Source organism: Heptranchias perlo, chromosome 35, assembly GCF_035084215.1.
Source record: "Heptranchias perlo isolate sHepPer1 chromosome 35, sHepPer1.hap1, whole genome shotgun sequence".
Lineage (NCBI taxonomy): Eukaryota > Metazoa > Chordata > Chondrichthyes > Hexanchiformes > Hexanchidae > Heptranchias > Heptranchias perlo.
In genome coordinates, this window is record NC_090359.1 from 22,296,687 (window position 1) to 22,323,417 (window position 26,731).

The 26,731-nt window shown below is 55.0% G+C and overlaps 2 protein-coding genes across 8 annotated transcripts; both read left to right on the forward strand.

Moving 5' to 3' along the window:
* Window positions 1-430: 430 nt before the first annotated feature.
* pofut1 (protein O-fucosyltransferase 1) lies at window positions 431-13,998 on the forward strand. Of its 6 annotated transcripts, none has more exons than XM_067972080.1 (9): window positions 459-518; window positions 2,546-2,627; window positions 3,927-4,156; window positions 6,130-6,251; window positions 8,178-8,360; window positions 8,718-8,830; window positions 9,734-9,926; window positions 10,913-11,155; window positions 13,050-13,998. In XM_067972080.1, the coding sequence occupies exons 3-9, from the start codon at window positions 4,018-4,020 to the stop codon at window positions 13,236-13,238; spliced, it is 1,182 nt and encodes a 393-aa protein (XP_067828181.1). In that variant the 5' UTR covers window positions 459-518; window positions 2,546-2,627; window positions 3,927-4,017; the 3' UTR covers window positions 13,239-13,998. The 6 variants fall into 6 exon arrangements, with proteins under 6 accessions (XP_067828183.1, XP_067828179.1, XP_067828181.1 ...); XM_067972081.1 differs by having other exon boundaries at window positions 487-549; window positions 2,546-2,689; XM_067972079.1 differs by having other exon boundaries at window positions 487-549.
* A 2,935-nt stretch (window positions 13,999-16,933) lies between these two features.
* On the forward strand, window positions 16,934-26,425 carry LOC137302429 (acetylcholine receptor subunit beta). Of its 2 annotated transcripts, none has more exons than XM_067972084.1 (4): window positions 16,934-19,513; window positions 22,802-22,941; window positions 25,517-25,561; window positions 26,020-26,425. In XM_067972084.1, the coding sequence occupies exons 1-4, from the start codon at window positions 19,447-19,449 to the stop codon at window positions 26,257-26,259; spliced, it is 492 nt and encodes a 163-aa protein (XP_067828185.1). In that variant the 5' UTR covers window positions 16,934-19,446; the 3' UTR covers window positions 26,260-26,425. The 2 variants fall into 2 exon arrangements, 1 of the variants encoding a protein (XP_067828185.1); XR_010958457.1 differs by having other exon boundaries at window positions 16,936-17,328; window positions 26,020-26,220.
* The last annotated feature ends 306 nt before the right edge of the window (window positions 26,426-26,731 follow it).

Below are 26,731 nucleotides of genomic sequence, written 5' to 3' on the forward strand. Positions count from 1 at the left end.
AGAGAGCGGTGAGAATGTGGAACTCGCTCCCACAAGGAGGCGAATATCGTAGATGCATTTAAGGGGCAGCGAGATAAACACATGAGGGAGAAAGGAATAGAAGGATATGGTGATAGGGTGAGATGAAGAGGGGTGGGAGGAGGTTCGTGTGGAGCATAAACGCCGGCACGGAGCAGTTGGGCCGAATGGCCTGTTTCTGTGCTGTAGATTCTATGTCATTCTAGAAATAAACAACAGGAATAAAAGTCAGACAAACAAAACCAACGGTGGTTTGAACGAGCTCACGGCCCCTGACATTCCCCGCACGCCCACTGAAACCTCGACCAATCGACAGGTTTTGAGTTCAGCCCTGAAGCTCCACGGTTGAGCTGAAGCAGCTGTTTTTTGTTTGTCCTTTTCTGCTCTCCGTAGCAAGGGGAGGAGGAGGAGGAGGGAGGAGGAGGAGTGTGATGGAGGAGAGCCACTTCCCATCGGGCTGTGCTACAGGAAGCAGCTGTTGGAGCGAGAGCCCCTGGGAGGTAGGGACTTGTCTGCCCGTCTGTCTGTGGGGTGAGTGTGAGGGGCGGTGAGTGGCTGCGGGCTGGGGAGGAGGAGGAGGAGGAGGGAGGAGGAGGGGGGTTGGGTTAGTGTTTTCCGTGCTGTACGTTCTATGTAACCATCAGATCCTCTGTTCTGTTGCTCAGTTACTACTGGGGCATTTTTAAAAAAACTTTTAAGTCAAGTTTCCCCCCTGCTGCCTCCTTCACAGAATCCCCAGTAACAAGTTCACAATGAAGATGTAACAGATTAACTGAGGAGAGGACATGCAGGAGGGTCGGTGACCAGAGGGGACAGATTTAAGATAATCGGCAAAAGAACCAAAGAGCGGGGGGGGGAGATGAGAATTTCTTTTACGCAGCGAGTTATGATCTGGAACGCGCTGCCTGAAAGGACGGTGGAAGCAGATTCAGTAGTAGCTTTCAAAAGGGAATTGGATAAATACTTGAAAAGGAAAGATTTGCGGGGCTATGGGGGGAAAGAGTGGGACTAATTGGATAGCTCTTTCAAAGAGCCGGCACACACGCGATGGGCCGAATGGCCTCCTCCTGTTGCTGTGCGATGCGACGAGTCTGTTCTGCAAAGTAACTGAGGATGTGATGAGTAACAAATGAATTGAGGATATAACATGTGACGGAGGATGTGATCAGTAATAAATTAGCGATAAAGGAGGTAACTTGTAACAAATTGACGTGTATCAAATCAAACTGCGTTGTATCACTAAAGGCCCCTCGGTCAGCTGGTGAAAGTAACTCGTAACCCACTCGATGGATTCCCTGCGGTCTGAGCTGAGTTAATGGGCCTCAAGCCAGGGCTGGGGTTAAGGGGGCTCGACGGGAAGATCCGCCGGGACCCCCGCTCCTGATCGTCCGATCCGGTGACCACCCCCCACCCCCGGCTATGTAACGGAGAACGGGATTGAGTCTGGCTGCGATGCCTCCCCGGGTCGAATATCCGGCTGGCGTGTGAAGAGTGGCCGTTTGAGCCCGGTTTGAGGGGGTGCGGGTGGATCGGGCACCTGTGGGGAGAGCGAGCGCCTGCAGGGCAGGAGGGGAGAAAGCTCGGGCGAAACCCACTGATGGCTGTGGTCCCCGGACCCTGTGAAAGCTCGGGAGCGGGAGAGAGCCCCCCACCCCAACTTTGCCGAGCGTCCGAGCTCTCCATGTATGACACATCGCAACGGGGGGGGGGGGGGAGGTGGGCTTCTCCTTTCGTAGCAGACCCTTTCCCCTTCCCTTGCGGTCAGGAACTTAGCACGCGAAGAGGAGACAGCACTGAGTGGGGCTGGGAGTTAGCGATGAGCCACTGCGATGTCCAACTTCCAGTATGCAGTGTGCGGTCGTTGCGCTATTGAACCATGGGGTGCACCGCCCACTCCTCTCCGATGAGGGTGCATCACCACAAGCAACAATCGCCCCCTCAGTGTGAAAAGTCAGTGAAGAATTTTCTGTATGTCAATTTTCTCCCTTCTTATTACCCCCCCCCCCCACCCCTAAAAGGCACAGACTGTCGCTGGGGGTATGGGTCCCACAAGCCCTGGGTGCCCTCCAGCACCTCGCCCAGCTGGCCATTCGTCGTGCCCGTCGGCTGTTCGACTGCAAAGGCATCACACCCAAGCCCGATTGTGTGTCTCTACCGAAATCAAACACACCTGCCCTTTCAAGCAAGGGTCATTGGATAGCAAGACCCCGGCTGATTTCGCCCCCCCCCACCAAACCCAGGCTACTGAGGCCAATTGTAGCCTCTTCTCCCTTCTCCCATCACCCTGGCTAAGATCAACTAAGACAGCACAGACTTGGTATGAAACCCTGGACTCTGTATGGCTGGGGATCACGTTGGGCACTTACTCCAACTGCAAGCGAAGATCCCTCAAGATAAGCAAGACACTGGGTTTCCGTGGTGGGCGGGCGGGTTTGGGAGACTGCGACAATCACAGGAGCTGTGTGTGTGACTCGGAGCGGAAATATTCACTGAGCTGGATTTCACGGCTGAAATGATTCTGTTGCAGGAGCCAAGTCCCAAGGGCACTGGCAAAGATAGAGCACGAACACTCGCTCAAGGCAGTTAAAGGGCCAGGACCCTCTCTCCGGGTGATTAAAGGGATCTCTCGCTCTTTCGCAGGCTCGCACTCTCGCTCGCTCTCTCTTGAAGGGTCAGGACCCCTTCTCTCGGGTGGTTAAAGGGACGGGACCCCCCTCTCTCTCGGGTGGTTAAAGGGACGGGACCCCCCTCTCTCTCGGGTGGTTAAAGGGACGGGACCCCCCTCTCTCTCGGGTGGTTAAAGGGACGGGACCCCCCTCTCTCTCGGGTGGTTAAAGGGACGGGACCCCCCTCTCTCTCGGGTGGTTAAAGGGACGGGACTCCCCCTCTCTCTCGGGCAGTCAGAGGGACGGGACTCCCCCTCTCTCTCGGGCGGTCAGAGGGACGGGACTCCCCCTCTCTCTCGGGCGGTCAGAGGGACGGGACTCCCCCTCTCTCTCGGGCGGTCAGAGGGACGGGACTCCCCCTCTCTCTCGGGCGGTCAGAGGGACGGGACTCCCCCTCTCTCTCGGGCAGTCAGAGGGACGGGACTCCCCCTCTCTCTCGGGCGGTCAGAGGGACGGGACTCCCCCTCTCTCTCGGGCGGTCAGAGGGACGGGACTCCCCCTCTCTCTCGGGCGGTCAGAGGGACGGGACTCCCCCTCTCTCTCGGGCGGTCAGAGGGACGGGACTCCCCCTCTCTCTCGGGCGGTCAGAGGGACGGGACTCCCCCTCTCTCTCGGGCGGTCAGAGGGACGGGACTCCCCCTCTCTCTCGGGCGGTCAGAGGGACGGGACTCCCCCTCTCTCTCGGGCGGTCGGAGGGACGGGACTCCCCCTCTCTCTCGGGCGGTCGGAGGGACGGGACTCCCCCTCTCTCTCGGGCGGTCGGAGGGACGGGACCCCCCTCTCTCTCGGGCGGTCGGAGGGACGGGACCCCCCTCTCTCTCGGGCGGTCGGAGGGACGGGACCCCCCTCTCTCTCGGGCGGTCGGAGGGACGGGACCCCCCTCTCTCTCGGGCGGTCGGAGGGACGGGACCCCCCTCTCTCTCGGGCGGTCGGAGGGACGGGACCCCCCTCTCTCTCGGGCGGTCGGAGGGACGGGACCCCCCTCTCTCTCGGGCGGTCGGAGGGACGGGACCCCCCTCTCTCTCGGGCGGTCGGAGGGACGGGACCCCCCTCTCTCTCGGGCGGTCGGAGGGACGGGACCCCCCTCTCTCTCGGGCGGTCGGAGGGACGGGACCCCCCTCTCTCTCGGGCGGTCGGAGGGACGGGACCCCCCTCTCAGCGGGGGCGAAGGGCTGGGGAGGAGGGATCGGGGGCTGGTTTCCAATCTCTAATGAGGTCCAATCTTTCGATTCGACCCTGCAGGCAACACGAGAGGAAGGACAGAGATTCCTGATGAGACTGAGCCACGGGCCGTGAGGCACCCGGGCGGAGCGCGGCCCTGAGGCACACGGATATGGGCGAAATGAGGGACAGGACCCTCCTCCTCCTCATCCTCCTCCTACAGTGGGGCGGGCTCACGCTGGGCAGTGTGGCGAGCAACGAGCCGCTGGCGTGGGACAAGAATGGCTACGTCCTTTACTGTCCGTGCATGGGTAAGTCCGGGGGGTGGGGGTCGGCATGAGTTTATCTGGACTGTGTGCTGCATCGGGATATAGATCTCCAACCGTTAATTCGCTCCCCAGCGCCCGAGGACGCTGGGTCGCCGGGTTCCGTCCACCCTTCTGCACCTCGAGTCAGTCCCCTTTCTTTCTGTATTTGTCTAAGCAGTGAGCGTTGGGGAGCTATTCGACTGTGGGGGCATCGCAGCTGCTCCCGCACCTCTATCTTCATACCGACAGGTGCACATGGGCCATTTTCCAGCGGGGTTGGGGGGTCACTGGATTGAGTTCAGGAGCGGGGAAACACTGGCTTAATTCGTTGCCGTCTACAGAGTCATCGTGGGGGCTGGGGGGCGTTGGAGGACGGGCCCAGTTTCAATATCTCTGGAAAAATTAGCCCCTTTTGGGTGGGGCTTTAACACGTTGGCGTGGAATCTCAACATGCTGAGCTGCAGTCTGAAATCACCGCTCTGGCTGCATTAGTCAAAGATTAGCTTTCGGGCAGTTGGCGAGCGGAGGCCAGGTGCACATGGGCACAGGATATCACCGGAACCCTCCCCCACGTGCCCCCTTGCCCACCGAGGAGGATCTGGACTGACACTCGTTGTAACCACAGGCTACAGAGCAGCACCAAAGGAGACGTAGGGGGCGGAGCATTACAGGTGGGCCTCGGCTGGGGGATCTATGAAGAAAATGAACGAAAATGTATCTCAAGGCACAAGTGACATCAACCAACCAAGGCTTGCTCCAGGTAAACCAGGGCTCTCTCTGCAGGGCGTGACGTGGCTTTATCCAAATCGTACAGATGGAAAGAGAATTACACACGACAACTTGTGTTTGATGGGACAGTGTAGAGGGAGCTTTACTCTGTATCTAACCCTGTACCTGCCCTGGGAGTGTTTGATGGGACAGTGTAGAGGGAGCTTTACTCTGTATCTAACCCGTGCTGTACCTGCCCTGGGAGTGTTTGATGGGACAGTGTAGAGGGAGCTTTACTCTGTATCTATCCCGTGCTGTACCTGCCCTGGGAGTGTTTGATGGGACAGTGTAGAGGGAGCTTTACTCTGTATCTAACCCGTGCTGTACCTGCCCTGGGAGTGTTTGATGGGACAGTGGGAAGTGGTCCAATCCTCAGCACCACCATCGCTCACCTTGACGAGTACAAAAGCCGACAAAAGAAATCTTTTTCCAGCCATTGCTCTGTTCTCACCGGCTCTATTGGTGCACGGTGTGGACACGAGCTCTCAGCTGTTACCGACGCACTCACCACACCCAGGCTGCTGTATCATAAGAACAGGAGAAGGCCATTCAGCCCCTCGAGCCTGTTCCGCCATTCAATTCCATCATGGCTGATCGGTATCTTAACTCCGCCTTGGTTCCCTAACCCTTAATACCCTCGCCCAACAAAAATCTATCAATCTCAGTTTTGAGATTTCCAATTGACCCCCCGGCCTCAATAGCTTTTTGGGGGAGAGAGTTCCAGATTTCCACTCCCCTTTGTGTGAAGAAGTGCTTCCTGACATCACCCCTGAACGGCCTGGCTCTAATTTTAAGGTTACGCCCCCTTGTTCTGGATTCCCCCCCACCAGAGGAAATAGTTTCTCTCTATCGACCCTATCAATTCCTTTAATTATCTTAAACACCATTACATCACCTCTCAATCTTCTATACTCGAGGGAATACAAGCCTAGTCTGTGCAGCCTGTCCTCATAATTTAACCCTTTTAGCCCCGGTATCATTCTGGTGAATCTGCGCTGCACCCCCTCCAAGGCCAATGTGTCCTTCCTGAGGTGCGGTGCCCAGAACTGAACGCAGTGCTCCAGGTGGGGGGTCTAACCAGAGCTTTATACAACTGCAGCATAACTTCCTCCCCTTTGTATTCCAGCCCCCCTCAAGATAAAGGCCAACATTCCTTTAGTGTCGGGCACTAATGATCTGCACCTTTTTATATGTTTTATGTGAAACAGGTCGATTTGGGAATCAGGCTGACCATTTCCTGGGCTCCTTGGCGTTCGCGCAGATGCTGAATCGGACTTTGGTCGTGCCGCCATGGGTGGTGTACAGGCACCAAACCCCTCCCTACACAAACGTAAGTTTCCCCTCCTGTGCCGGCCGTGGCTCAGGTGGGTAGCCCTCTCGGCTCTGGGACAGAAGGTGGTGGGTTCGAGCCCCACTCCAGAGACTTCGTTCATGTCAATTTAGGCCGACAATCCCCAGTGCCGGGACTGAGGGAGCGCTGCGCTGTCGGAGGTGCCGTCTTTTGGATGGGATGTTAAACCGAGGCCCCCGTCTGCCCCTCTCGGGTGGACGTAAAAGGCCCCACGGCCACTATTTTGAAGAACTGGGGGGAGTTCTCCCCGGTGTCCTGGGCCGATATTTATCCCTCAACCAACATCACTAAAACAGATGATCTGGTCATTTATCTCATTGCTGTTTGTGGGATCTTGCTGTGCGCAAATTGGCTGCCGCGTTTCCTACATTACAACAGTGACTGCACTTCAAAAGTGCTTCATTGGCTGTAAAGCGCTTTGGGACGTCCTGAGGTCGCTATATAAATGCAAGTCTTTGGTTTTACTGGGAACTCTCGTTCCCCTCCCTTATACACTCACCCATCGCTTACTCCTGCGTGCCCTCTCTACCTTACTCCCCACCCCTCTCCCAGCTATGCCGCGGTTAGTTAAGTGGTTGCTGTGCGCTTCAGCCACAAAGGGTCAAGGGTCAGAGTGCAGGAGGTCACCAGCACCAACAACAACTTGCATTTGTATAGCGCCTTCAACTTGGAAAAAGTCCCGAGGCGCTTCACTGAGGCGTAATCAGAGAAAAACGGACCACGAGCCAAAGGAGGAGAGTTGGGAGGGGAGACGAGGTGAACCAAGAGTGACTCGGTGCCGCCGAGCTCGGGTTCCGAACGCTTGCCGATGGTCGGGGGGAGTGGATGTGGGGCATTCCAGGGGTTCGAGGTCCCGGGAAGGAAGGAGTTGGAGACGGGGGCGCAGGGCGATGAGCGAGGATGGAGGGAAGGGTGAAGAACACCCCAGGACAGGGGATGTGGGGATCAAGGACAGCAAAGACCATCCCCCCAAAATAATATTTGTTTCTGGGGGGCCTCAGCTTCTGCGCCCGTTCGATGTGACTGGGGTTCAGGCGCTCCAGTTGCACGATGAGGACACCCCCTTGTTGTTGGGGGGCCCCCAATGAGCCTCGGGCAGAGATCGGCCAGAGTCCGACGCTCTGCCTGGTGCATTTTAGCACGGTCACGGTCTCGGGCAGATCGAAGGGCTGGACTGTACGTGGAACGAGGAATAGTTCATGGAATAGAGGGAGGGGCCTCCTCCCTCACCATCGCGCTATTGGCCCTGTGTATTTGGTTTCCCTCCCTTCCCCCCCAATTCCTTTCTCTTTCCCCCCTCCCTTTGTCGCCCCCTCCCTTTGTCGCCCCCTCTCTTCCCCCCTCCCCCTCCCCTCTCTTCCCCCCTCCCCCTCCCCTCTCTTCCCCCCTCCCCCTCCCCTCTCTTCCCCCCTCCCCCTCCCCTCTCTTCCCCCCTCCCCCTCCCCTCTCTTCCCCCCTCCCCCTCCCCTCTCTTCCCCCCTCCCCCTCCCCTCTCTTCCCCCCTCCCCCTCCCCTCTCTTCCCCTCTCTTCCCCCCTCCCCTCTCTTCCCCTCTCTTCCCCCCTCCCCTCTCTTCCCCCCTCCCCTCTCTTCCCCCCTCCCCTCTCTTCCCCCCTCCCCTCTCTTCCCCCCTCCCCTCTCTTCCCCCCTCCCCTCTCTTCCCCCCCTCCCCTCTCTTCCCCCCCTCCCCTCTCTTCCCCCCCTCCCCTCTCTTCCCCCCTCCCCTCTCTTCCCCCCTCCCCTCTCTTCCCCCCTCCCCCTCTCGCTCCCATCTTTTTCTCCCCACCCCACCTCACTCTGAACTTCCATCTCTGTGGTAACGGGGTGGGGGGTGCTGATGCCTCACGGGAGGATGGGTCTCCCATGAAGAGTTTCGATCTGAGTTGGGGTGTCTGCTGCTTTCCAGGCCCATGTCCCATACACGGAATACTTCCGGCTCGATCCGCTGAGGGAATTCCATCGGGTGATCAGTATGGAGGTCTTCATGCAGGAGTTGGCGCCCAAACACTGGCCGGCTGGTCAAAGGGTCGCCTACTGCTTCGACGCAGCGGCTCGCAGGAGCGCCGATAAATCGTCCTGTCCGATGAAGGTGAGTCCCGAGGTTCCCAGTGCTGCCGTTCAAACTGGCGGGAGGGGGGGAGCGTGGGGTATTGGGGGTGTGGGGTATTGGGGGTAGCGGGCCTGTGGATTAGCAGGAGCGCGGGGTACTGGAGGTATCAGGAACGGGGGTTACGGGGGGTATCGGGAACGTGGGGTACTGGGGGTATCGGGAACGTGGGGTACTGGGGGTATCGGGAACGTGGGGTATTGCGGGTATCGGGAACGTGGGGTACTGGGGGTATCGGGAACGTGGGGTATCGGGAACGCGGGATACTGGGATTTCAGAAACACGGGCTGGTGGAGGGGTTGTTCGTTCCTGTGGTGATTGACTCCGGATGTTTGACAGGATGGGAATCCGTTCGGACCGTTCTGGGACCACTTCAGTGTGGATTTTGACCGCTCGGAGCTGTTCAGCGGGATTGCGTTCAACTCGTATTATAAGTCCCAATGGATCGACAGGTAACGTCTCTAGTCCGGGTGGGAGGCGGTGTGTATGCCTGGCGGTGTGAATAAGCACTGACATCTCCTTCCGATATCATTCTCACGGTTGGGATGGGAGTTTCAGTCGGCCTGTTAGAATCTCCTGGTGATAATTGGCCCTCTCATCTCGCGGCGAGTCCCACCTCTGTCCTCCCTCCTCGTGGGAGGGAGTCGGGACAGGCCACTGAGGCAATAATCACCAGCCCGGTGGAGTTTTAATGGAGGAAAGGTGCCAGGGAATGTCCGTCATTCAAGGCAACTTAACACTGGCATCTCCGTGAGATTGTGGCCTTAGCAACCATGTGATGTCATGATCTCAGCAACCAAGAATGATCTGTTGTGACCATGGCAACCAGGAGTGACCCTATTGAGGTCTTAGCAACCTGTAATGACTTATTGTGATGTCATGCCCTGAGCAACCAGGAATGATCAGTTGTGATGTCGTGCTCTTAGCAACCAGGAATGATCAGTTGTGATTTCGTGCCCTTAGCAACCAGGAATGATCAGTTATGATGTCATGCCCTTAGCAACCAGGAATGATCAGTTATGATGTCATGCTCTTAGCAACTAGGAATGATCAGTTGTGATGTCATGCCCTTAGCAACCAGGAATGATCAGTTGTGATGTCATGCCCTTAGCAACCAGGAATGATCAGTTATGATGTCATGCCCTTAGCAACCAGGAATGATCAGTTGTGATGTCATGCCCTTAGCAACCAGAAATGATCAGTTGTGATGTCATGCCCTTAGCAACCAGGAATGACTTGTTGTGATGTCATGAGCTTAGCAACCTAGTGATCTATTGTGACCATAGCAACCGTGTCTAGTTCTAAAATGGTTGATATTTTGGAACCAAGAGTTAAAGCTGCTGCTCCCTTTCCAGGTACCCGGCCTCCCAACACCCGGTTCTGGCCCTGCCCGGGGCTCCGGCCCAGTTTCCCGTGCTGAACGAACACAGGCACCTCCAGAAGTACGTCGTGTGGGCAGACAAGATCGCACAGGAGGCCGAGGGCCACATCCGGGCCTTGCTGGTCAGGCCCTACCTGGGCGTTCACCTGCGAGTCGGTGTGGACTGGGTGAGTGGCTATTTTCTTTTTTTGTGTGTGGAGGGTGGCACTGCCAGCTGCGCCCGCCTCAGTCTGACCGGCCCCATGAACATTTGACCCAAGCGCGGAGACGTGCGCTGAACCAACGTTGCCGTGACCATAGCAACCAGAAATGGCCCCTTGTAACAGCGGTTCTTTGTGGACGCCTGGCATTTCTGAACCCAGCTGGCCCAGGGGCTCCTGAGGTATATAATACATCGCCCCGGTGTGGCACTGAGCCCCGCAGCCCAGAATGTCCCAGGGTCGATCTGTGCTGCTAGCTGACCTCAGCCGGGACATCGGTTGGGATCTGCTAGAATCAGCCTCAGTGCCCCTGAAGGGGGAAATTCAACCGGGATTCCCGCTCCTGATCCAGCACTGACCCCTGCTGGTAGGAGCGTGGACAGACTCGTGGCTTGGACCTGATTCCACATAGCATTACATAGAATTGACAACATAGAAACAGGCCATTCGGCCCAACAGGTCTATGCCGGTGTTTATGCTCCACACGAGCCTCCTCCCTCCCTACTTCATCTCCCCCTTTAAACGTATCTTTCTACTCATTTCTCCCGCATGTACTTATCTAACTTCCCCCGAAAGGCATCTATGCTATTCGCCTCAACATGGGAACAGGAGGAGTCCATTCAGCCCTTCGAACCTGTTCCGCCATTCAATTAGATCATGGCTGATCTGTCTCCTAACTCCATTTACCTGCCTTGGTTCCATAACCCTTAATACCCTTACCCAACCAAAACCTTATCAATCTCAGTTTTGACATTTTCATTTGACCCCCAGCTTTGTGATGCCGCCCACAGTCGAATATGGGCTCTTGAGTGAGGTACCGGGCGGAGGGCAGCTGGACCCTAAGGGACCTCACCGAGAGTCAGCACCTTCAGGGGATGAGGGAACGAAAATGACGAGGGGAGGGAGGGAGTTCGAACCTTGGCGATGTTATATATTTTTTTGTCTCTCGACAGAAAAACGCCTGCAACATGGTGAAGGATGGGATGGCAGGACCGCACCTCATGGCGTCGCCGCAGTGCGTCGGCTACAACCGGCAAACCGCCATACCGCTGACGATGGAGATGTGCCTGCCCAGCCTGCAGGAGATCAGCAGGGCGGTGTCCACCTGGGTGAAGAGCACTGGGGCAAAGGCCGTCTACATCGCCACCGACTCCGAATCCTTCAGCGCTGAGATCGAGCGGGCCGTGAACGGAAAGGTACGGAAACGGCGGGATTTAGTTGGCCACAGAACCGCCACACTGGGCAGAGGCCAGTACCTTCTCGTGGTACTGGGCCAGATTCCGTCCCCGGTCTGGGCTGAATAGGTGGAACTCGGTTGGGCTAGCGATGGGGCGGGGAGTAGGGTCCCAGGGTGGGGAGGGGGGGGGAGGAGGGAGGGGAATCGGCCATGATTTCCAATCGCCCCCTCCCCCAGGAATGTACACGAGAGGACGGGACTAGGCTGGGCTGTGCCGCTCCCCATGGCCGAATAGCCCTCCGCGGCTCACCGTCTGGGTTTGCGCACGAGGGAACGGTCCACAGGCCCCGTCCCGTGCGCCCTTCAACACATCGCCAAAGTGGTCAGTTCTCCTGTGCGAGATCCCCTGACGGCCGCTGCAGCCGACTATCCTGGAACCTCCCTGCCCTGTACGGCTTGGAGACGCCGGTATCTACGCCACTGGGAGGGCTGGAGGTACCTCTGAAAGCAGTGAGCGATCGGGTGAGATAGATCAGCTTGGCTCAGTTGGTGGTACTCCCACTCCTGGGTCGGCAGGTTGCAGGTTCAAATTCCCACTCCAGAAAATGAAGCCCATAATCCAGGCCGAGGCTCCCAGTGCAGTACTGAGGGAGTGCTGCACCGTCAGAGATGCAGCTCTTCTCTTCCCGCTCAAGGCGGATCACATGGCTCTTATAAGAGTTCTTCCGGTGTCTTGGCCAACATTCCTCCCTCAACCAACTCCACCAAAAACAGATTGTTCATTTTTTTCTTTGTGTGGGAGGCAGAAAGAGCTTGCACCTTTCAGGACCTCCCAAGGTGCTGGTTGAGGGATAAATATTGGAAGTAGAGAAATCTCCATCTCTCCTTCCAGTTACGGCCGTGGGATCTGTTCCGTCCACCTGAGAGGGCAGACGAGGTCTTGGTTTAACATCCTCTCTCATCCGAGAGACGGCACCTCCAACGGTGCAGCACTCCCTCAGTACTGGCACTGGGAGTGTCGGCCTGGATTATGGGCTCAAGTGCCTGGAGTGGGGACTCGAACCCACGACCTTCTGACTCACAGGCGAGAGTGCTACCCACTGAGCCACGGCTGAGGGATCTTGCTGCGTGCAAACTGGCTGCCCAGGTCAAAGTACGTCATTGCTTTGGGATGTCCTGTTCTCCCAACATCCCTGTGCTCGCTGACCAACATTGGCTCCCGGTCTATCAACGCCACAAATTTAAAATGACTTGGAAATATATCGGCCGTTCCTTCATCGTCGCTGGGTCAAAATCCTGGAACTCCCTTCCTAACAGCACTGTGGGAGAACCTTCACCACACGGACTGCAGCGGTTCAAGAAGGCGGCTCACCACCACCTTCTCAAGGGCAACTAGTGATGGGCAATAAATGCCGGCCTCGCCAGCGACGCCCACATCCCATGAACGAATAAAAAAAAAAATCCCTCCATGGCCTCGCACCCTCACTATCTCTATAACCTCCTCCAGCCCAACAACACTCCAAGATCTCTGCGCTCCTCCAATTCTGACTTCTTCTGTGTCCCCGATTTCCTTTGCCCCTCCATTGGCGGCCGTGCCTTCAGCCGCCTGGGCCCTAAGCTCTGGAATTCCCTCCCTAAACCTCTCCGCCTCTCTCCTCCTTTTAAGTCGCTGCTTAAAACCTACCTCTTCGACCGAGCTTTTGGTCGCCTGTCCTAATATCTCCTCATGTGGCTCGGTGTCAAATTTTGTTTGTTTACTCTCCTGTGGGACTTTTTTTTTTATTACGTTCGAGGCGCTATATAAATGCAAGTTGTTACAGTTGTTGAGTGAGGGGCACGGTGTTCAATGTAAGAGCGGGGCTGCTTTTCTCTGTTCCTAAAGCTCTCTCTCTCTGTGCTTCCTCCTGCCTCAGGTGAAGGTGGTGTCCCTGCAACCCCTGCTCCCGCAGACCGACCTCTACATCCTCGCCCAGGCCGACCACTTCATCGGCAACTGCGTCTCCTCCTTCACCGCCTTCGTGAAGCGCGAGCGCGACACCCACGGCCGACCCTCCTCCTTCTTCGGCATGGACGACCCGCCCAGAGCGAGGGACGAGTTCTAGCGGGGCGGGGGAGGGTGGGGGGGGCGGTCGCCGACTCAGCGCTTCGGACGAGGCGACTCGTGGCTCCGATTGCGAGGGGGAGGGGTGGAGCGGGAGCGGGGGGGGAAGCGACGGTGGCTCGGGGCCGAGTGTTTCTAACAGCCAAGTAAAGTTGACCGAGAGGGAGCCGACCCCCTCATATCTCCCCCACCACCCCACCCCCACCTCAGTAGTCTCCCCTCCTCTCTCGAAATTGCCAACTCTTGCTGGGGTACGGTTCCACTGGGCGCTGGGCGCTCTCTCCGACCCCCAGTACCTCATGCAAGTAGCCGTTCTAGCAGACTATTCAACTATAATAGGCGTCACACCCAAGCCCGCCTCCTCCCTCTCTTTTCTCCACCCACTGCCCACACGCACATGCACTTTCCATTAGAGCTCACGAGATAGCGAGCAGGACACTGACTGAGAGGCACTGGGGCTAATTAACTGCAGTATACCAGCCGCCGCCAGGGCTGCCCCGAGGGGGGGGGGTTGTTGGAGCCTGGGCTCTTCTGGGTGGTGCATTTACCCCCAGGGGCCACCAGGAAAGCTAGTCACATGTGCCTCGTCACAAGTTGGTGCTGACTACGGGCGGGATAGGCATGCCCACGCCCCTGATATCCTTACAGCGTTAGCACCGGGGACCAAGAAGTCGTGAAGCAAATAACTACTAAAAAAAAAACTGCGTGTCTGTAATTGTTTTATTTTAAGGTGACAATAATAAGTTCTTTATCGACTCAAATGTCTGGCTTTACACCCCATCGCTTGTGTTCCCCGGCATCTTTACACCAGGGAAGGGATTCGCAGTTCCTGCGTGAAATGAGTTGGGCCGTCTCAAACCCGTCTCCACTGCGCACAACACGGCCTCTAATTCCACACACACTCAGGGAGGCCACAGGGCGACATGTGGGCAATGGAAAAATGCCACTCTGGTGCAGCAGGGGGCGGTCTTCGCGGGTTGGGGCGAAAGCGTATTGATGGGACAGTGTAGAGGGAGCTTTACTCTGTATCTAACCCGTGCTGTACCTGCCCTGGGAGTGATTGATGGGACAGTGTAGAGGGAGCTTTACTCTGTATCTAACCCGTGCTGTACCTGCCCTGGGAGTGTTTGATGGGACAGTGTAGAGGGAGCTTTACTCTGTATCTAACCCGTGCTGTACCTGCCCTGGGAGTGTTTGATGGGACAGTGTAGAGGGAGCTTTACTCTGTATCTAACCCGTGCTGTACCTGCCCTGGGAGTGTTTGATGGGACAGTGTAGAGGGAGCTTTACTCTGTATCTAACTCGTGCTGTACCTGCCCTGGGAGTGTTTGATGGGACAGTGTAGAGGGAGCTTTACTCTGTATCTAACCCGTGCTGTACCTGCCCTGGGAGTGTTTGATGGGACAGTGTAGAGGGAGCTTTACTCTGTATCTAACCCGTGCTGGACCTGCCCTGGGAGTGTTTGATGGGACAGTGTAGAGGGAGCTTTACTCTGTATCTAACCCGTGCTGTACCTACCCTGGGAGTGTTTGATGGGACAGTGTAGAGGGAGCTTTACTCTGTATCTAACCCGTGCTGTACCTGCCCTGGGAGTGTTTGATGGGACAGTGTAGAGGGAGCTTTACTCTGTATCTAACCCATGCTGTACCTGCCCTGGGAGTGTTTGATGGGGCAGTGTAGAGGGAGCTTTACTCTGTATCTAACCCGTGCTGTACCTGCCCTGGGAGTGTTTGATGGGGCAGTGTAGAGGGAGCTTTACTCTGTATCTAACCCGTGCTGTACCTGCCCTGGGAGTGTTTGATGGGACAGTGTAGAGGGAGCTTTACTCTGTATCTAACCCGTGCTGTACCTGCCCTGGGAGTGTTTGATGGGGCAGTGTAGAGGGAGCTTTACTCTGTATCTAACCCGTGCTGTACCTGCCCTGGGAATGTTTGATGGGATAGTGCAGAGGGAGCTTTACTCTGTATCTAACCCGTGCTGTACCTGCCCTGGGAGTGTTTGATGGGACAGTGTAGAGGGAGCTTTACTCTGTATCTAACCCGTGCTGTACCTGCCCTGGGAATGTTTGATGGGACAGTGTAGAGGGAGCTTTACTCTGTATCTAACCCGTGCTGTACCTGCCCTGGGAGTGTTTGATGGGACAGTGTTGAGGGAGCTTTACTCTGTATCTAACCCGTGCTGTACCTGCCCTGGGAGTGTTTGATGGGACAGTGTAGAGGGAGCTTTACTCTGTATCTAACCCGTGCTGTACCTACCCTGGGAGTGTTTGACGGGACAGTGTAGAGGGAGCTTTACTCTGTATCTAACCCGTGCTGTACCTGCCCTGGGAGTGTTTGATGGGACAATGTAGAGGGAGCTTTACTCTGTATCTAACCCGTGCTGTACCTGCCCTGGGAGTGTTTGATGGGACAGTGTAGAGGGAGCTTTACTCTGTATCAAACCCGTGCTGTACCTGCCCTGGGAGTGTTTGATGGGACAGTGTAGAGGGAGCTTTACTCTGTATCTAACCCGTGCTGTACCTGCCCTGGGAGTGTTTGATGGGACAGTGTTGAGGGAGCTTTACTCTGTATCTAACCCGTGCTGTACCTGCCCTGGGAGTGTTTGATGGGACAGTGTAGAGGGAGCTTTACTCTGAATCTAACCCGTGCTGTACCTACCCTGGGAGTGTTTGATGGGACAGTGTAGAGGGAGCTTTACTCTGTATCTAACCCGTGCTGTACCTACCCTGGGAGTGTTTGATGGGACAGTGTAGAGGGAGCTTTACTCTGTATCTAACCCATGCTGCACCTGACCCTGGGAGTGTTTGACGGGACAGTGTAGAGGGAGCTTTACTCTGTATCTAACCCGTGCTGCACCTGACCCTGGGAGTGTTTGACGGGACAGTGTAGAGGGAGCTTTACTCTGTATCTAACCCATGCTGCACCTGACCCTGGGAGTGTTTGACGGGACAGTGTAGAGGGAGCTTTACTCTGTATCTAACCCGTGCTGCACCTGACCCTGGGAGTGTTTGACGGGACAGTGTAGAGGGAGCTTTACTCTGTATCTAACCCATGCTGTACCTGACCCTGGGAGTGTTTGATGGGACAGTGTAGAGGGAGCTTTACTCTGTATCTAACCCGTGCTGTACCTGACCCTGGGAGTGTTTGATGGGACAGTGTAGAGGGAGCTTTACTCTGTATCTAACCCGTGCTGCACCTGCCCTGGGAGTGTTTGATGGGACAGTGTAGAGGGAGCTTTACTCTGTATCTAACCCGTGCTGTACCTGCCCTGGGAGTGTTTGATGGGACAGTGTAGAGGGAGCTTTACTCTGTATCTAACCCGTGCTGTACCTGCCCTGGGAGTGTTTGATGGGACAGTGTAGAGGGAGCTTTACTCTGGATCTAACCCGTGCTGTACCTGACCCTGGGAGTGTTTGATGGGACAGTGTAGAGGGAGCTTTACTCTGTATCTAACCCCGTGCTGTACCTGCCCTGAGAGTGTTTGATGGGACAGTGTAGAGGGAGCGTTACTCTGTATCTAACCCGTGCTGTACCTGCCCTGGGAGTGTTTGATGGGACAGTGTAGAGGGAGCTTTACTCTGTATCAAACCCGTGCTGTACCCGCCCTGGGAGTGTTTGATGGGACAGTGTAGAGGGAGCTTTACTCTGTATCTAACCCGTGCTGTACCTGCCCTGGGAGTGTTTGATGGGACAGTGTAGAGGGAGCTTTACTCTGTATCTAACCCGTGCTGTACCTGCCCTGGGAGTGTTTGATGGGACAGTGTAGAGGGAGCTTTACTCTGTATCTAACCTGTGCTGTACCTGCCCTGGGAGTGTTTAATTCTGACAGTCGGTGCCTGAATTGAGAGATGTTACATTCCCCAGTGCTGACACCCTACACCCCATGAGCGTACAATTCACAAAAATACAGGCTGTCCTTTGTCTGGAACTGGTGTCTGTAACTGGAGGTGACACTATGGTTTCCTCTTTCTCACAGGCTCTCAGTTGGGAGGATGAGTTATTCCTTCCTACACGCTGTGCCAGTACATGTGATGATTCACTCAGCACTGTCAGACACTGGGATTGCTTAACCACTGTTCAGTGGATCTTTAAGTGAGTGGGTGTGTTGAAGACAAAATTGCAGAGATAGATTGTTGAGTATGTTGTACCACCACTAGATAGTGCTACTACGTTATAAATACTGTCGGTTTTACCAGTACACAGTCATGTTCTGCACACAAGCACAATATATCCCAAGAACCAAATGCACCACAGATGCTGCCTCACTTGCTGAGCTTTTCCAGCATTTTCTGTTTTTATTCCTTGTTACCAAACGGACTGTCCCAGCACTGTCCGTGTGTCTAGCGGGACTGTCTGTGCATCTAACGGGACTGACTGTGCGTCTAATGGGACTAACTGTCCCAGCACTGTCTGTGCATCTAACGGGACTGACTGTGCGTCTAATGGGACTAACTGTCCCAGTACTGACTGTGCATCTAGCGGGACTAATTGTCCCAGCACTGTCTGTGCGTCTAGCGGGACTGTCTGTGCGTCTAGCGGGACTGTCTGTGCGTCTAGCGGGACTAACTGTCCCAGCACTGACTGTATCTAATGGGACGAACAGTCCCAGCACTGTCTGTGCGTCCAACGGGACTGTCTGTGCATCTAATGGGATTAACTGTCCCAGCACTGTCTGTGCGTCTAACGGGACTAACTGTCCCAGCACTGTCTGTGCGTCTAACGGGACTAACTGTCCCAGCACTGTCTGTGCGTCTAACGGGACTAACTGTCCCAGCACTGTCTGTGCGTCTAACGGGACTAACTGTCCCAGCACTGTCTGTATGTCCATCAGGACTGTCTGTGCGTCTAACGGGACTAACTGTCCCAGCACTGTCTGTGCGTCTAAGGGGGCTGTCTGTGCGTCTAATGGGACTAACTGTCCCAGCACTGTCTGTGTGTCTAATGGGACTAACTGTCCCAGCACTGTCTGTGCGTCTAATGGGACTAACTGTCCCAGCACTGTCTGTGCGTCTAATGGGACTAACTGTCCCAGCACTGTCTGTGCGTCTAACGGGACTAACTGTCCCAGCACTGTCTGTATGTCCAACAGGACTGTCTGTGCGTCTAACGGGACTAACTGTCCCAGCACTGTCTGTGCGTCTAACGGGACTAACTGTCCCAGCACTGTCTGTGCGTCTAACGGGACTAACTGTCCCAGCACTGTCTGTATGTCCAACAGGACTGTCTGTGCGTCTAACGGGACTAACTGTCCCAGCACTGTCTGTATGTCCAACAGGACTGTCTGTGCGTCTAACGGGACTAACTGTCCCAGCACTGTCTGTGCGTATAACGGGGCTGTCTGTGCGTCTAATGGGACTAACTGTCCCAGCGCTGTCTGTGCGTCTCATGGGACTAACTGTCCCAGCACTGATCGTGTGTATAATAGCACTCTCGCCTTTGAGTCAGACATTTGTAGATTCAAGCCCCACTCCAGAGACTTGAGCACATGATCTTGGCCGACACTCCAGTGCAGGTGCCGTCTTTCGGATGAGACTTTAAACCAAGGCCCTGTCTGCCCTCTCGGGTGGATGTAAAAGATCCCACGGCGCTGTTTTGAAGTGTTCTCCCCGGTGTCCTGGGCCAATATTTATCCCTCAACCAACATCACTAAAAAAAAATGAGATTATTTGGTCATTACCACATTGCTGTTTGTGGGATCTTGCTGTGCGCAAATTGGTTGCCGCATTTCCTACCTTACAACAGTGACTACACTTCAAAAAGTACTTCATTGGCTGCAAAGCGCTTTGGGATGTCCTGAGGTTGTGAAAGGCGCTATATAAATGCAAGTTCTTTAAGTTTTTACAGGGATCAAATGCAGTTTATGAGCACCCTTCTCGCACATCAGGGAGGTGTCTGATGGTTAACCGTGTGAGGTTATCCCGCGTGCAGTCATCCCGCCCACTCACTGTCCCTTTAAATGTCCTTCAGAGGGACTTTAAGCCGGCGGAACAGGTGCCCGGGCTCCGAGCGGCTGCAGTAACGGGATCCGGATTCCAGAGAGTGGAAGCGGCGCCTGCCCCGCCCACCCCTGACTGACGGCTCCCTCCTCCAATCAGCGACGCCAACGCCCCGGCCAATCAGCGCGCGGCCGCCGTCGTGGGACCCGCAGAAAGTTGTTGGAGAGTTGAGAAAAGTTTGGGGGAAAGTTTTGCCAAGAGTCGCTGGCGGGACATGGGAGGCGCAGGGCTGGCGCTGGGGCTCCAGATCCTCATCCTCATCCTCATGGGGACAGGGGCAGGTAAGAGGCTGGCCCGGGTTTAAAGAAAAAGGCTCACTGTCCCGGAGTGACCTGGTTCAGAAGGGATTTAAAGGGGCAATGTCTACAGATTCTCCAGCTGTTAATTAATAGAGTGGGGTAACAGTTTATATGGTTAAAGATTATTCCTTGTTGATGTCTTTGGTATTTCCAGCTCCCGAATAAAACTGTCAGCGGTCAGATTTCCCAGGGCTATAAATATTTAGATCATCCGTGGATACCCCATGGCGTTGCTCCACATGAGTTGTGGGACATGGTGTCAGTTCCGTAAGTTCAAGGGGAGTTTTGGATTTCGATACTGGGAGGAAGGTGCCTGCAGTATAGAAGAGCAAACAAACTGATTGTAACCCAACTAAACCTTCCTATAATCGGCATGTTACAGTGAGGGGTGTGGGGTATATCAGAGAGTATTACAGTGAGGGGTGTGGGGTATATCAGAGAGTATTACAGTGAGGAGTGTGGGGTATATCAGAGAGTGTTACAGTGAGGGGTGTGGGGTATATCAGAGAGTGTTACAGTGAGGGGTGTGGGGTATATCAGAGAGTGTTACAGTGAGGGGTGTGGGGTATATCAGAGAGTGTTACAGTGAGGGGTGTGGGGTATATCAGAGAGTATTACAGTGAGGAGTGTGGGGTATATCAGAGAGTGTTACAGTGAGGGGTGTGGGGTATATCAGAGAGTGTTACAGTGAGGGGTGTGGGGTATATCAGAGAGTGTTACAGTGAGGGGTGTGGGGTATATCAGAGTGTGTTACAGTGAGGGGTGTGGGGTAAATCAAAGTGTTACAGTGAGGAATGCGGGGTATATCAGTTGCAGTGAGGGGTGGAGGGTATATAAGAGAGTTACAGTGAGGGGCATGGGGTATTTTTTTTTATTCGTTCACGGGATGTGGGCGTCGCTGGCGAGGCCGGCATTTATTGCCCATCCCTAATTGCCCTCGAGAAGGTGGTGGTGAGCCGCCTTCTTGAACCGCTGCAGTCCATGTGGTGAAGGTTCTCCCACAGTGCTGTTAGGAAGGGAGTTCCAGGATTTTGACCCAGCGACAATGAAGGAACGGCGATATATTTCCAAGTCGGGATGGTGTGTGACTTGGAGGGGAACGTGCAGGTGGTGTTGTTCCCGTGCTGCTCTTGTCCTTCTAGGTGGTAGAGGTCGCGGGTTTGGGAGGTGCTGTCGAAGAAGCCTTGGCGAGTTGCTGCATTGCATCCTGTGGATGGTACACACTGCAGCCACAGTGCGCTGGTGGTGGAGGGGGTGAATGTTTAGGGTGGTGGATGGGGTGCCAATCAAGCGGGCTGCTTTATCTTGGATGGTGTCGAGCTTCTTGAGTGTTGTTGGAGCTGCACTCATCCAAGCAAGTGGAGAGTATTCCATCACACTCCTGACTTGTGCCTTGTAGATGGTGGAAAGGCTTTGGGGAGTCAGGAGGTGAGTCACTCGCCGCAGGTATATCAATGTTACAGTGAGGGGAGTGGGGTATATGAGTGTGTTATAGTGAGAAGTGCAGGACATAGAGTGTGTTACTGTAAAGTTTGTGTGTGAGTACAGGGAAAGCTGAGGTGAATTTGAATGAAGGGTTAATTGCTTCCCTGGGTTTTGGGAGGTTAATTGAAGAACAAACCGTTGTACAGAGAGGAGCAGGTGGTGGGGATCAGACAGTGTGTCTCCTCCCTGGGCCAGACCACACTGGAATGCTGCTTGTTCTATAAATAACTGGGGTTATGAGACAACATAAAGGAGACAAATAATATTGGGGATTTTTTTAAGCTAAGCTGATGGCTAATAGTATAGTCAAGAAAAGGTGGCAGCCATTAATGTTCCACTCGCTGTAATGTGCTGAAACAATAGTGTTTGACATTTTATATGAAACAGAAAATGCTGGAAACACTCAGCAGGTCAGGCAGCATCTGTGGAGAGAGAAACAGAGTTAGCGTTTCAGGTCGAAGACCTTTCGTCAGAACTGGAAGAAGCTGACAGTTTATAAGGAAATACAGAGCCGGAGAAAGAACAATGGGGAAGGTCCGTGATAGGGTGGAGGGCAGGAGTGATTAAATGACAAAAGGGATGATGGTGCAAGGAAAAAGGAGGGTGGGAATGGGACAATAAAGGAACAAAATCAAAATACTGCAGATGCTGGAAACCTGAAATAAAAACAGAAAATGCTGGAAATACTCAGCACATCAGGCAACATCTGTGGAGAAAGAAACAGAGTTAACGTTTCCGGTCTTCCCCACAAGTAGAAACATCTTCTCTACGTCTACCCTATCAAACCCTTTCACTATCTTAAAGACCTCGATCAGGTCACCCCTCAGCCTTCTCTTATCTAGAGAAAAGAGCCCCAGCCTGTTCAGTCTTTCCTGATTGGTACAGCCTCCCATTTCTGGTACCATCCTAGTAAATCTTTTCTGCACCTTCTCCAGTGCCTCTATATCCTTTTAAATAACATGGAGAGCAGAACTGTGCCCAGTACATGATCTGAAATTTTTGAAATCAGTGTTCTGTAACGTTGGTCGAGGACAGGCTCCAGAGATGAATTGGTGTCTGACACCCTGAATTCACCAGGGAGCTTGGTTCTCGCAGTAGTTCCGCCTCGGAGGGGGGTGGGAGGGATGATTGATGAGAGGGAAGATCGGCCAGCAGTTGCACTTTCACTCAAGAGTCATTGAAATATCGGAATTCACCACTTAGCTCGTTCGTCTCATTCAGACAGATTTGGATGGGTTTTTGCCTGCCTTTCTGGAAGCAGGGAGAGAAACGCAGTTCTAATGAAAGGTTTAATTCTAGGAGGCCCTTCCAATGGGCCAGAGAGGAATAGGTAGCTCCCTGTGCCGACTCCGACCAGCAGGTCCCCACGTTGGATCCCTAATCAGTGCTGAGTTTGTCCGATATCAGCTTCCCAGGACTAAAGGGGACGGAATATCTCCACGGGGTCCTGCTTCCGAATCACAGAACCGCCTGGGAAGCCGGTGTCTGTGTGGGCTTCAGGTGAGGACAGGATTGGGCCTGGCTGTGAGGCCCTCTGCAGTCGAATAGCTGCCACCGTCTCATGAAGAAAGGTCCACAGGGATGAGGTAGCTGAGGGGGCCAGCCTTTGTCGCAATGATGCACCAGCATCAGACGATAAGGGGAGACGACCGGGTCGGTGGGGAGGGGAAGGGTATCGACGGAAAAAGACGAAACTTGACCCTTCAGCTCTGTGCCGCGGTGGGAGTTCACCGTTGTCAATTTTAAATAGCCCGCTTGCTTTGTTCTCTTTAAACCTTGACCCAGGCGTGGGAGCGTCTGAAACCGAAAAGAGCCTCCTCGACACGCTCTTCAAATCCTACAACAAAAACGTCCGCCCAGCGCAGACCGCAGACGAGAAGGTGACGGTGAGAGTGGGGATGACCCTCTCGCAGCTGATCAGCCTGGTAAGTCTCTGGAGCATTAGGAACAGGAGTAGGCATTCAGGAGTTTTGGTCTCCTTATCTAAGGCAGGATATACTTGCCTCGGAGGCGGGGCAACAAAGGTTCACTAGATTGGTTCCTGGGATGAGAGGGTTGTCCTATGAAGAGAGGTTGGGTAGAATGGGCCTATCCTCTCTGGAGTTTAGAAGAATGACGGACACGATGGGCCGAATGGCCTCCTTCTGTGCCGTAAATTTTCTGTGATTCTATGAATGAAGTGAAACATATAAGATTCTGAGGGGGGCTTGACAGGGTAGATGCTGAGAGGTTGTTTCCCCCGGCTGGAGAGTCTAGAACTAGGGGGCAAAGTCTCAGGATAAGGGGTCGGCCATTTAAGACTGAGATGAGGAGGAATTTCTTCACTCAGAGGGTTGTGAATCTTTGGAATTCTCTGCCCCAGAGGGCTGTGGATGCTGAGTCATTGAGTATATCCAAGGCTGAGATCGATAGATTTTTGGACTCTAGGGGAATCAAGGGATACGGGGATCGGGCGGGAAAGTGGAGTTGAGGTCGAAGATCAGCCATGATCTGATTGAATGGCGGAGCAGGCTCGAGGGGGCATACGGCCTACTCCTGCTCCTATTTCTTATGTCCCTCGAGCCTGTTCCGCCATTCAGTTAGATCATGGGCAGATCTGTATCTTAACCCCATTTACCCGCCGTTGCTCCATATCCCTCGATACCCTGACCCAACAAAAACCCATCGGTCTCCGTCTCGAAATTTTCAATTGACCCCCAGCCTCAACAGCTTTTCTGGGGGAGAGAGTTCGAGATTTCCACTCCCCTTTGTGTGAAGAAGTGCTTCCTGACATCACCCCTGAGCGGCCTAGCTCTAATTTTAAGGTTATGCCCCCTTGTTCTGGACTCCCCCCACCAGAGGAAATAGTTTCTCTCTATCCACCCTCTCAAATCCTTCAATCATCATAAACACCTCAATCAGATCACCCCTTAATCTTCTATACTCGAGGGAATACAAGCCGAGTCTGTGCAACCTGTCTGGATAATTTAACCCTTTTAGCCCCGGTATCATTCTGGTGAATCTGCACTGCACCCCCTCCAAGGCCAATATATCCTTCCTGAGGTGCGGTGCCCAGAACTGAACGCAGTGCTCCAGGTGGGGTCGAACCAGAGCTTTATATAACTAACATAACGTCTACCCCTTTGTATTCCAGCCTTCTTGAGATAAAGACCGACGTTCCATTAGCCTTTTTAATTATTTGCTTTATTTGTGAGGACAGCACCCAGTGATGTCATTGGGGGGTGTTCCACCTATCCTGGTACTGAGCATCCTTCCCCCCCCCCCTCGCCGTGGCCGCGGCCCGGGCCCCGCCCCCGCCACAGACTCCCAGCCTGGGCCCTGGAAATGACCGACTGATCAGGCTGGCGATTGGCCAACTGCCCGGGTTGTCTCCCCCCCCCGATGGCTGGGTGGGGTAAAGTGACCGCCACCGGTGTCCTCTCCAGCTGTGAGCAGCTGTGTCTCCGCTCAGCCCTTGTCCTCAGCGCCCCTGAGCTCGGGGAGGGGACAAATACCAACCAGGGGGTTCCCGCTCCCGATCGCTGGGAAAATGCCGGGGAAGTCGCGGGAGAGCAGAGCCGTGACCCCCCCCCCCTGCAGTCGAGCAGCCCGCCGACGCTGGCCCGGGCCCACGCGGGAAGGATGGGGCAGTTGAGCGACGGAGACAGTGACCTTCAGGAGAGAAGAAGTGGGGACGGCGGGGGGGGGGTGGGGGTGGTGGTGGTGGAATTCATTTCAATAGGGTCGAAAGGAAATCCGACTGCTCCTGGCATCGGGAGCGTCAGGGAATTCCAGCTCTGTGAGATATCCGGCAGCAAAGATTCCAGAGGCAGCTGGCTTCCGTCTGTGGGGAGGCCCAGCTGTCTGTGTCGCTCACGGCGACGGGCCTAGCGCCCGTTGTCTGAACCTAGTGCCAGTCAGGCAGGCATTGCCACTTCCCTCTGGAACACGCTGCCCGGTCTGATGCTCCTGCTTGCCCTGTGTCGGCGGTGGGGGCCTTCATTCACGGTACAAACCGCAAGCATAAAATTCAAGCTGTTTATCTTTTGTTACCTGAGCCCTCGATTGGGCTCAGGTAACAAAAGCTGGTTGGAGCGCGGGCTGAGGAGAGGCGGACAGTGAGGGGCTACAGCGCCGCCACTGGCAGGAGGGCATAATTACAGCGTGACGTGTTTACATAGACTTACACAGCGCAGAAGGGAGACCATTCGGCCCATCGTGCCTGTGCCGGCTCTTTGAAAGAGCTATCGAATTAGTCCCACTCCCCTGCTCTTTTCACGCATAACCTCGCAAATTTCTCCTTCTTGAACTATGTATTTTAAAATTCTCATCCTTGTGTGTCAAAAAAATTGTTCTCATCCCCCCCCACCCCAGTTCTTTTGCCAAATATCTTAAAGCTGTGTCCTCTGGTTACTGACCCTCCTGCCACTGGAAACAGTTTCTCCCTATTAACTCTTATCGAAACCCCCTCGTGGGAGTTTATAATTGGGAAATGTTAATTCTGATCATCTTTTTCAACAGAATGAAAAGAATGAGGAGATGACGACCAACGTGTTCATGAACATGGTAGGCCGGGAGGTGGGGGGGGGGGGGGGGGGGGAGTGTAGCCCCTTTTGGGAGGGGCTACTCGGGGGGGGGGGGGGGGGAGGGGGAAAGTGTAGCCCCTTTTGGGAGGGGCTACTCGGGGGGCGAGGGGGGAGTGTAGCCCCCTTTTGGGAGGGGCTACTCGGGGAGAGGGGGAGTGTAGCCCCTTTTGGGAGGGGCTTCTCGGGGGGGGGGGGGGGGGGGGAGGGGGGAGTGTAGCCCCTTTTGGGAGGGGAGGAGGGGAATAGAATGTAAATCAGCGAGAGTTGATTGGTAAATAGGTGTCATGTGATGAGTTGTGATTGGTCAAGCCCTCGATCAGCTGACTATTCTTGCCGGTCCCGATTGGCTGATGGTGTGTGTTGGGGGGGGGGTTAGGTGACGGTGCTAATGGTTTTGTTTCGTTTCCCCCTCCTCCCACTCTGTGCCCTCCTCCCGAGGCCTGGACGGACTATCGCCTGAGATGGAATCCCGAGCAGTACGATGGGATCGACGTTCTCCGCATCCCCTCCTCCAAAGTCTGGCTCCCTGACATTGTCCTGCTCAACAAGTCAGTATCCCCCTCCCTCCTCCCCCCCATCCCAGTGTGTGTGTCTGTGCGAGGGTTCGGGAACGTCTACCCTCTCTGTGTGTGTGTGTGTGTCTCTCTCTCTCTCCCCGTCCCCCTCCGAGCTCGCTGAGTCATGTCGGGCATGCCCCCTTCACCCCGAGAGGGCTAATGTGAGCCTAGACAGTCAATGGCGGCAGGCTGTTCGACTATGGAGGGCATCGCGGCCGTGCCAGATTCCCGTCCCTCGCTCCACCAAAGCGGAACAGTCCAGCAGTAATTGTCGGGTGCCCATCAGGTGAGGAGTTGACCAGGCAACATGTCCCCTCACCACCCCCGCCCCACAGTAGCAAAGCCCCCTGGCCTGGCACCCTTGCCTGGGAAGCGTTGGCACTGTCAATGGGTGGCGAACGAACACAGATCTGAAGCCCTGATTTCCCCCCCACCCCGGGTTGAGGTACGCGATGTCAGAACGGGCACTCGAACCCCTCAGCTGCCCGTCAGGCGGGTCTGGTTAAAACTATCCCGTCACCCCCCCACATCGTTCACTTAAACTGCTATCCAGATATAACTCACCATCCCTTCTTGCCCGTTCCGAGAGTGGA